Source organism: Sinocyclocheilus anshuiensis, unplaced genomic scaffold (genome assembly GCF_001515605.1).
Source record: "Sinocyclocheilus anshuiensis isolate Anshui unplaced genomic scaffold, SAMN03320099.WGS_v1.1 scaffold189, whole genome shotgun sequence".
Lineage (NCBI taxonomy): Eukaryota > Metazoa > Chordata > Actinopteri > Cypriniformes > Cyprinidae > Sinocyclocheilus > Sinocyclocheilus anshuiensis.
In genome coordinates, this window is record NW_015540861.1 from 948,554 (window position 1) to 959,986 (window position 11,433).

General features: G+C 39.6%; 2 protein-coding genes across 2 annotated transcripts in view; both read right to left on the bottom strand.

The window, feature by feature from the left end:
* Positions 1 to 5,604, bottom strand: part of gabra2b (gamma-aminobutyric acid type A receptor subunit alpha2b) — a 55,482-nt gene extending 49,878 nt beyond the window's left edge. The window contains exon 1 of the mRNA XM_016485554.1: positions 5,541 to 5,604. Within this exon, the coding sequence (XP_016341040.1) occupies positions 5,541 to 5,543 (3 nt within the window). The 5' untranslated portion in view covers positions 5,544 to 5,604. The remainder of the gene's footprint in view (positions 1 to 5,540) is intronic.
* The window catches only part of LOC107688015 (gamma-aminobutyric acid receptor subunit alpha-2-like), a 27,392-nt gene continuing 21,549 nt past the window's right edge, over positions 5,591 to 11,433 (bottom strand). Inside the window, exons 4-5 of the mRNA XM_016485558.1 lie at positions 8,811 to 8,878; positions 5,591 to 5,608 (exon numbers count right to left, since the gene is read on the bottom strand). Coding sequence (XP_016341044.1) covers positions 5,591 to 5,608; positions 8,811 to 8,878 — 86 coding nt within the window. The remainder of the gene's footprint in view (positions 5,609 to 8,810; positions 8,879 to 11,433) is intronic.

Sequence of the window (11,433 nt, forward strand, 5' to 3'; positions counted from 1 at the left end):
CTCTTTCCCCTCTGAGACAGATGGGAATCCGCATTCTCAACTACCTCGACGACTGGCTCGTGCTGGCCCAGTTGGAGGCAGAATTAATATCACAGAGGACCCTCCTCCTCAGCCACCTAGAGTGCCTGGGACTCAGGGTCAATTTCGCCAAGAGCACGTTGTTCCCCAGCCAGCGAATATCGTTCCTGGGAACAATTTTCAACTCAGCTCAAATGAGAGCTGTAGTCACGCCAGAATGGGCTCTGGCCATATGGAGACTGGTGGCCTCCTTCGAGATCGGTGCCACTCACCCTCTCAAACGTTTCAGAGGATGCTGGGCCTCATGGCCGCAGCGTCACCAGCACTACAGCTGGGCCTGCTTCGTATGCGACCCCTTCAGCGCTGGCTGAAACCGCGGGTTCCATCACATGCGTGGCGTCACGGACACCTACATATCAGGGTGAGCCAGGCCTGTGTGACAGCCCTGGCCCCTTGGAAGGACTCCCGCTGGATGGAACAGGGTGTGGCCATGGGAATGGCTTGCAGGAGGAAAGCTGTCACGACAGATGCCTCCAACACAGGTTGGGGGGCGCTGTGCAAGGGCAAACCGACTTTCGGCCATTGGTCAAAAGCGGAAAAAGGGCTTCACATCAACTGCTTGGAAATGCTTGCAGTGTGTCGAGCCTGTCAGTTCTTCCTGCCAGTCCTGAAAGGACACCATGTGCTAATCCGCTCGGACAACATGTCTGTGGTGTCTTACATAAATCATCAAGGAGTCCTCTCCTCTAAGCGCCGCTTCATTCTGGTAGAGCACCTTCTGGAATGGGCTCAATTCAACCTGCGCTCGCTAAAGGCAGTGCATGTACCGGGCATATTGAACCAGGGAGCGGACATGTTATCACGGAGCAATGTCCCCTCAGAGGAGTGGATGCTCCATCCGCAGACAGTTCAAACAATCTGTGAGATCTTCGGCAAGGCCGAGGTAGACCTCTTTGCCTCAGAAGACAACTCTCATTGCCCAATTTATTATTCGAAGGTCAGGGACGCGTTGGCCCATGATTGGCCCAACCTCCTCCTTTACGCATTTCCCCCAATCGCCCTGATCCCACAGGTAATCAGGCGAATCAGGGAACAGGGACACAGGGTTCTCTTGGTGGCCCCCCTCTGGAAGAACCAACTTTGGTTATCAGAGCTAACCCGGCTGCTGGTAGCAGTCCCCTGGCCCATTCCATTGAGACGAGATCTCCTCTCTCAAGCAAACGGGACAATACGGCACGCTCGACCCAATCTGTGGGCCCTGCACCTTTGGCCGCTCGACGGGAGCCTACAAGCCTCCCAGAGTGAGTTTTAAACACTATTTAGGAGGCTAGAGCCCCGTCTACAAGACGCCTCTACGCCCTTAAGTGGTCTATTTTCTCCGCTTGGTGCTTTAACCGCGGCAAAGACCCATTAACCTCTGACCTATCAGTGGTTTTGTCATTCCTACAAGAGCTGCTGTATAAGGGACGCTCCCCATCCATGCTCAAAGTATATGTAGCAGCTATAGCGGCCTCACATTAGTTTACGCCCCTGGGGCGCCGAAGTTGTATGAGTACTCTGGAACGATTACCCAGGCCGGGCGTGACCTCGGGGAGTTCAGTCCGTTTAAGCCTTGGAGTTCATTGTTTAACTTCCCTATGGGCATTCTTGCTTATGGAGGTTATAATATACAGTCGTTCCTCTACCATAGCACGGCGTGATTTTACTGTGTTCCCATAGCGACTTTAGCAAGACGCAGTACGAGTGAAGTATCGACAGGGAACGTACTCGGTTACTAATGTAACCTCGGTTCCCTGAGATAGGGGAACGAGTACTGCGTTGCTAGCCATGCTATGTAGCTGCACGACTCAGTCATCGCTTCAGTCGAAGTAACCTGAGAATCCTATGGCGAATGTCCGCTTATATAGCCAGATGGCTCCACCCATTGTGGCGGGCTCTGGCGGGCTTTGTCGCCATAGGCTTTAAGTGCCGGATGGCGGCAGGGGAACAAGACCGGGGCTGCTGCGATGCTGAAGCGAAGAAGCAGGTCAGCCGAGCAGAGAGGTCTCAGTCCAGCTGCGAGGCGTGTCAACGGCGAGAAGGCTTTCGGGATCAGCATTGAGAGTAGAGTCGTTGCTGAAGGAGAAGAAATCTGAGAATCCTGTGGCGAATGCCCGCTTATATAGCCAGATGGCTCCGCCCATTCTGGCGGGTTTTGTCGCCATTGGTTCGTTTTTTAATGCACTGCACGAATCAATGGCCATGCATTTTCACTGCGTGACTGAAAAAGGCTTCAGTTCTGGAGAAAAAAAGGCTTTTTCCCATAGCGTCTTTAGCAAGACACAGTACTCGTTGCCGTATCTCAGGGAATGAGTACGTTCTCTCTGTGTCATTTCTTGTATTAGGCCTTGTCACATGACAACAAAATGCATATTTATTTTGCTGACAAAGTTTTGCAAATATTTATGCCAGCTTGTTTCTGCCACAGAATAAAAAATAAAAAAAGGTAATTATGACTTTTTCTCTCACAATTCTGACATTTTCCTCGCAAGAATTTGCATCTCACAATTCTGACCGTCATATTTGTGAGCTTTAAAGTCAGAATCTCACAATTCTGACTATTTTTTTCTCAGAATTTTAAGAAACAAATTCTTAACTGTGCAATGAAAAGTTGTAATTACCTTATTTTTTTATTCTGTGGTAGAAAAGGGCTTCCATCAATATTAATATATTAAACCTCTCTGCGGCCAGACATCATCCTGTAGTCCATCTCTGCCAAGACAGTAATCATGGCAGAGCTCACAGTACTGTGGGAAGAGATGATGGATTCAGCATTTAAGAGGAGAAAAGAGAAATATAGTGAACTAGTGGCAGCGTGTACCGAAACAGGGTGGAAATCATGCATCTTCCCTGTTGAAGTGGGATGCAGAGGCTTCGTTGGTAAATCCATCCAAAAGCTGTTGAAGAGGTTTGGAATTACTGGATCAAAGCAAAAGGCGGCACTCAGGGAACTGGCTGAGGAGGCAGAGAAAGGGAGCTTCTGGTTGTGGTTCAGAAGGAATGACCCCAGGGGGGGAAACTAAAGGTCATAGGGCCAGCCACAGGGAGCGGTAGGTGGGTGGCTCCCAGCTGATGACCTTGTGGCTGGCCCATTGGTGTGCGACAGGCAGAAATGCCTTGCAGTTCTCAAGGACCTGTGCTTCTATTTATTTATATCATTATCTTTAAACGCTACATTTTTTATACTGTTTAATAACAAAAAATGAGTATTACATCACCAACTATACACACTACTGTGGTATTTTGCAGAAACTGTGGTTATACATTTCTGTATTGGAAAGCATGAAAAAGCAATACTGCAAAGACAAGCAAGACTTGTGCAGCTGTATGCACTGATTGTTAATTTGCTTTGTTAGTTTGTTTGCAGCTGAATCAAAGTTTCATGTTTTTTTAATGGCTTTCGATTAAAGTTTATTTGAAGCTCCAGGGTGGGCTGTTAAGTATGCATGTAATGTATAGTACATCACGTGCAAGTACAATCAGAGCGCATTGTTAGCACACATATTCAACGCGGCTTACATGAGTCATATGTTATCTCCCCAGAACAAAAACTCCATTAAGAAGCTCTGAATCCATTGAGAAGTGTCAGAGCGATGGCGTGAGTCATTAGAGTCACAGGCACTAATTCAGAGTGTCACGGATGCAGTCAGGTGCCAAAGCCTTTCATTTCCTGCCTCGGTACCATCGGATATGAAACTCATTCAGGTCACCGTGGACCACTGGTTATTTACACTGACCGCTTGCCCAAACGGATCCAAACAGAGCTCGCTGCTTGATATGTGTGGCCATTAATACATTAGCAGTGGCGCTTTTAAAAAAATGACACCTGTACAGATGGCGGCCCTCTGTAGCCAGCAGTTAGATAAAAGACTGAACAGCTGTTGTGTTATTCACATTTACAACTATGCATTTGCCAGATGCTTTCGTGCAAAGCGACTTACATTGCACTCAAGGCGTATTCCCTGGAAACCCATGACCTGGCCATTATCTAATGTTTGAGCTGCGTTACGAGCCATCACAAGACATTAAGTAGTCTAAGACTCAGACGTCACATCTATGGACTGTCTGATGCTCAGTGCATACAAAAATAGATCCAATCTCAATGGATGGTGTCTATTATTATTATTATTATTATTATTATTATTATTATTTTTAAATAGAGTGAGTAAACGCTGTAATTGCACATTGATGCTGTCTAGAAAATGATTTTCCTACCTAGCAGAGCTAGTTAAAAAAAAAACATTTACATTTGTCTGGATTGAAATTCAGACCACAATGTTTACACATATTTTACTCTAATTTCGCGCTAAACATTTGCACAGATGATTGAGGTACATTACTGTTTAAAAGGAATGAATAGTTTTATTCAGTAAGGAAACATTAAATCATCAAAATGATCAACATCAAAAGTGACAGTACAGACATTTATGTTTCAAAGCCTTTTTATTTAAAATAAAGAAATAAAATAAAAAAAGTTTTAACCTTCTATTTATCAAACAATCCCAAAAGAGGTATCGTTATTTCCACAAAAATATTAAGCAGCACAACTGTTTTCAATATTGATAATAACAAGAAATAAGCACAAATAAATTACATTTTATTATATTTAAATAGAAATTAAATTACAATTTTAATTAAATTGTAAATAATATTGTAAAGTATAATAATATGTTGTAATATATTTAACAATATTACTGTTTTCACTGTATTTTTTGATCAAATAAAAGCAGCGCTGGTGAGCATAATTGACTTTGTTCAAAACATTAAAAAGAAAACTTTCTAACCAAACTTGTGAATGGTACTATATGTATCAGTGTTATTTTAGAATAATTTACATAATTTTTAACAATAATTTAGATTGTGTTTCCTTCTTGAGCATCAGTGACCATTTGAACCTTTTGTAATAGTTGTGTATGAACTCAGTGTGGAAAGATGGTTCTCAAAATCATACAGTCATTGTTGGAAAGGGTTCAAATTCACAAAGGATGCTGGAAAACCAAATAATCTGTGGGACCTGAAGGATTTTTCTGAAGAACAGCAGGCAGTTTAACTGTTCAGCACCAACAAGGGACTCATGAACAACAAAACCAAACCAGCTGTGGATCATGCAGATTACAACACAGTATTAAGTATCAAGTGTAAACTTTTGAACAGGGTCATTTTTATAAATGCAACTATTATTTTCTCTTGTGAACTATATGTAAACGTCTTTTATGTGAAATATCTTATTCAGGTGAGTACTAAATAAAAAATAACATGCATTTTGTATGATCCCTGTTCTTTTGGAAAAATAATTAACATTTTGCAGCCTGTCTACAAGGTAAACAATCTGTGGTTGGCCAGACGGTCTGTTCTTGTCTAGGTAGGTGGTTCTTGGCTCAAAAAATCTGTGATGTGCTGGGCCATGACGCTGATAGTGATGGCAAAGAGATGCTATCTGTCCGCCTGTGACAAATAAATGCACAATAAAGAATTCCACTCACCATGTCTGTGTCTGAAACAGGGCCAAAACTGGTGACGTAAATGTCGGTCTTCACTGTTGTAACTCGATCTGGGAAAACAAAAAGAAAAGACATCAAAATGACCAGTGTTATTTTCCCAGAGTGCAATGGTGACAGCCTTGTCTCATCTATCTTGAAAGGGGCATCTTTGTAAAACCGCATTTTCTGAGAGAAGAGTATATTCAATATATTCAATTTTTTTCCTCCTTTCTCTGAGCTTTCTTTCTTTCTGGCATTCAGAAGAGCTTCTGATATTTCCTCTGCTCGCTGCACTAAACAACACAGGCCCACAGTAAGTGCCTTCAGTCAGACAGTGAAATATAAATACAGAACTACTACACAGACTATTCAGAACAAAACACAGTCTGAGAAATACACACATTCACATAAACTACTGCATTTTCATTGACACTTAAAAACAGAACCAAATAACTGTAAAACATGACTCAAATAAAAATACTGCATAATTTCAAAATGATTTTTTTGGACTCTTCTTACAAATTTCGCTGAATAAAACTACCAGTTTTCTGCAAAACTGCACCTGTACATAAATCCATCCAAAAGCTGTTGAAGAAGTTTGGAATTACTGGATCAAAGCAAAAGGCGGCACTCAGGGAACTGGCTGAGGAGGCAGAGAAAGGGAGCTTCTGGTTGTGGTTCAGAAGGAATGACCCCAGGGGGGGAAACTAAAGGTCATAGGGCCAGCCACAGGGAGCGGTAGGTGGGTGGCTCCCAGCTGATGACCTTGTGGCTGGCCCATTGGTGTGCGACAGGCAGAAATGCCTTGCAGTTCTCAAGGACCTGTGCTTCTATTTATTTATATCATTATCTTTAAACGCTACATTTTTTATACTGTTTAATAACAAAAAATGAGTATTACATCACCAACTATACACACTACTGTGGTATTTTGCAGAAACTGTGGTTATACATTTCTGTATTGGAAAGCATGAAAAAGCAATACTGCAAAGACAAGCAAGACTTGTGCAGCTGTATGCACTGATTGTTAATTTGCTTTGTTAGTTTGTTTGCAGCTGAATCAAAGTTTCATGTTTTTTTAATGGCTTTCGATTAAAGTTTATTTGAAGCTCCAGGGTGGGCTGTTAAGTATGCATGTAATGTATAGTACATCACGTGCAAGTACAATCAGAGCGCATTGTTAGCACACATATTCAACGCGGCTTACATGAGTCATATGTTATCTCCCCAGAACAAAAACTCCATTAAGAAGCTCTGAATCCATTGAGAAGTGTCAGAGCGATGGCGTGAGTCATTAGAGTCACAGGCACTAATTCAGAGTGTCACGGATGCAGTCAGGTGCCAAAGCCTTTCATTTCCTGCCTCGGTACCATCGGATATGAAACTCATTCAGGTCACCGTGGACCACTGGTTATTTACACTGACCGCTTGCCCAAACGGATCCAAACAGAGCTCGCTGCTTGATATGTGTGGCCATTAATACATTAGCAGTGGCGCTTTTAAAAAAATGACACCTGTACAGATGGCGGCCCTCTGTAGCCAGCAGTTAGATAAAAGACTGAACAGCTGTTGTGTTATTCACATTTACAACTATGCATTTGCCAGATGCTTTCGTGCAAAGCGACTTACATTGCACTCAAGGCGTATTCCCTGGAAACCCATGACCTGGCCATTATCTAATGTTTGAGCTGCGTTACGAGCCATCACAAGACATTAAGTAGTCTAAGACTCAGACGTCACATCTATGGACTGTCTGATGCTCAGTGCATACAAAAATAGATCCAATCTCAATGGATGGTGTCTATTATTATTATTATTATTATTATTATTATTATTATTATTATTATTATTATTATTATTATTATTATTATTATTATTATTATTATTATTATTATTATTATTATTATTATTATTATTATTATTATTATTATTATTATTATTTTTAAATAGAGTGAGTAAACGCTGTAATTGCACATTGATGCTGTCTAGAAAATGATTTTCCTACCTAGCAGAGCTAGTTAAAAAAAAAACATTTACATTTGTCTGGATTGAAATTCAGACCACAATGTTTACACATATTTTACTCTAATTTCGCGCTAAACATTTGCACAGATGATTGAGGTACATTACTGTTTAAAAGGAATGAATAGTTTTATTCAGTAAGGAAACATTAAATCATCAAAATGATCAACATCAAAAGTGACAGTACAGACATTTATGTTTCAAAGCCTTTTTATTTAAAATAAAGAAATAAAATAAAAAAAGTTTTAACCTTCTATTTATCAAACAATCCCAAAAGAGGTATCGTTATTTCCACAAAAATATTAAGCAGCACAACTGTTTTCAATATTGATAATAACAAGAAATAAGCACAAATAAATTACATTTTATTATATTTAAATAGAAATTAAATTACAATTTTAATTAAATTGTAAATAATATTGTAAAGTATAATAATATGTTGTAATATATTTAACAATATTACTGTTTTCACTGTATTTTTTGATCAAATAAAAGCAGCGCTGGTGAGCATAATTGACTTTGTTCAAAACATTAAAAAGAAAACTTTCTAACCAAACTTGTGAATGGTACTATATGTATCAGTGTTATTTTAGAATAATTTACATAATTTTTAACAATAATTTAGATTGTGTTTCCTTCTTGAGCATCAGTGACCATTTGAACCTTTTGTAATAGTTGTGTATGAACTCAGTGTGGAAAGATGGTTCTCAAAATCATACAGTCATTGTTGGAAAGGGTTCAAATTCACAAAGGATGCTGGAAAACCAAATAATCTGTGGGACCTGAAGGATTTTTCTGAAGAACAGCAGGCAGTTTAACTGTTCAGCACCAACAAGGGACTCATGAACAACAAAACCAAACCAGCTGTGGATCATGCAGATTACAACACAGTATTAAGTATCAAGTGTAAACTTTTGAACAGGGTCATTTTTATAAATGCAACTATTATTTTCTCTTGTGAACTATATGTAAACGTCTTTTATGTGAAATATCTTATTCAGGTGAGTACTAAATAAAAAATAACATGCATTTTGTATGATCCCTGTTCTTTTGGAAAAATAATTAACATTTTGCAGCCTGTCTACAAGGTAAACAATCTGTGGTTGGCCAGACGGTCTGTTCTTGTCTAGGTAGGTGGTTCTTGGCTCAAAAAATCTGTGATGTGCTGGGCCATGACGCTGATAGTGATGGCAAAGAGATGCTATCTGTCCGCCTGTGACAAATAAATGCACAATAAAGAATTCCACTCACCATGTCTGTGTCTGAAACAGGGCCAAAACTGGTGACGTAAATGTCGGTCTTCACTGTTGTAACTCGATCTGGGAAAACAAAAAGAAAAGACATCAAAATGACCAGTGTTATTTTCCCAGAGTGCAATGGTGACAGCCTTGTCTCATCTATCTTGAAAGGGGCATCTTTGTAAAACCGCATTTTCTGAGAGAAGAGTATATTCAATATATTCAATTTTTTTCCTCCTTTCTCTGAGCTTTCTTTCTTTCTGGCATTCAGAAGAGCTTCTGATATTTCCTCTGCTCGCTGCACTAAACAACACAGGCCCACAGTAAGTGCCTTCAGTCAGACAGTGAAATATAAATACAGAACTACTACACAGACTATTCAGAACAAAACACAGTCTGAGAAATACACACATTCACATAAACTACTGCATTTTCATTGACACTTAAAAACAGAACCAAATAACTGTAAAACATGACTCAAATAAAAATACTGCATAATTTCAAAATGATTTTTTTGGACTCTTCTTACAAATTTCGCTGAATAAAACTACCAGTTTTCTGCAAAACTGCACCTGTACATACATTTCACTGCAGTTTCCCGGTGAAGTAACCACTAAAGACAATAAAACACCAACTTTTTTTTTTTTTTTGCTTTTCATACAAATTATGATTACAGGGGCAGATTTTACCCTAAACAAATTGCTCTGTACAGTATCCTGTGTTCACTGCACACTTACAGTGTTTCTTATTATGCCTCCTGATATTTTGCACATTCCTTTGCACATTTCTACCTCCTAATGCCATTTGCACTGCTATGGTCACTGGCCATACAGAAAAATACACTATTGATATTGATATACTCTGTATAATGCACCCTCTGTGTTATACTTGTTCACTTGCAACTTATGTTATATTTACAGTCATTTGTATTGAGCTGGTCTCTGTTTCTCTACCTAATTACTTGCACTCTGTACAATAATGTATATATACATACATAAATCTAATCTAATCTAATCTAATCTAATCTAATCTAATCTAATCTATTGATGAATAAAGGCTTATTTTCTAGCAGTTCCTTGCACAATACAATGTTTGATGTTTGCATCACTTAATCCATGTCATATGATGTACGAATCCTGTGAAGTCATGCTAAAAAAGCTCAAATACTTGTAGATGGAAAAGCAAAAATGGCATGACTGCTTTAGCAAATGCCTTTTATCTCACATTTGCTTATAGGTAACACTCTTGGTTCAGGGTATTTTAAAGTGCAATATAGCATTAACCATTTAGCTCCACTCACTGGACATTTCATTTCTGAACTGGCGTGATACATACCACAAATGGTGTAATGAAACTTTGCCACTACAGGTGTCAGACTCTGTTCCATGTTTTGTCTGTGTCTTGCTCCCCAGGTGTTCCTTTCCCATGTTTAATTTGTCCCAGGTGAAATGATTTTTTTGGACTCTTCTTACAAATTTCGCTGAATAAAACTACCAGTTTTCTGCAAAACTGCACCTGTACATACATTTCACTGCAGTTTCCCGGTGAAGTAACCACTAAAGACAATAAAACACCAACTTTTTTTTTTTTTTTGCTTTTCATACAAATTATGATTACAGGGGCAGATTTTACCCTAAACAAATTGCTCTGTACAGTATCCTGTGTTCACTGCACACTTACAGTGTTTCTTATTATGCCTCCTGATATTTTGCACATTCCTTTGCACATTTCTACCTCCTAATGCCATTTGCACTGCTATGGTCACTGGCCATACAGAAAAATACACTATTGATATTGATATACTCTGTATAATGCACCCTCTGTGTTATACTTGTTCACTTGCAACTTATGTTATATTTACAGTCATTTGTATTGAGCTGGTCTCTGTTTCTCTACCTAATTACTTGCACTCTGTACAATAATGTATATATACATACATACATATATTCTCTGTCCGCTGTTGAACGTCTTCCTGTGAATGTCTTCCTGTGAACGTCTTCCTGTGTTCGTCTCCCTTGGTTCATGCAAATAAAGTCCTGTCAACATATTCTCCAGCGTCTCCTCGTCCCTCGTGTGTGTGCAACGTGACAACAGGTTGACCGATTGATCGATTTTGTCATTTAATTGGCACTGATAACAAATTGCTGAAACAATCGGTTATCTGCAAAAATGAATACCGATAGCTTTTCTGGGTTGCGTCCATTGCTGGAGCAGCTGAGAAGGGTCTGATGTCATTATACAGTACGAGAGCAGCCTAACATTAGTAGTACCTCAAGTGGTTAAAAGTCAGATCCAAACATTCAATGTCACGATTGTTACAATCTGTTGCAGTCAACAGAAACCAGAAACACCAAACAAATCTGAAACGCATTTCACTTCTTTTTCTTATCAGTATTATATTTTGTTATTTTGATTACATAATCATCAAGAGTTCTAAAATAGAAGCAAATAAAGTGTGAGAGTATACATACAGCATAAATATGTTTCTAATTTCAATGCTATGGTTAATAAATGCTAGCGAAAGAACAAGAGAAGAAAAGCACCAGGCCCAGATAGTGTGACACCAGCCTGTCTGAAAACCTGCGCTGACCAGCTGGCCCCCATCTTCTCACAGATCTTCAACAGATCACTGGAGC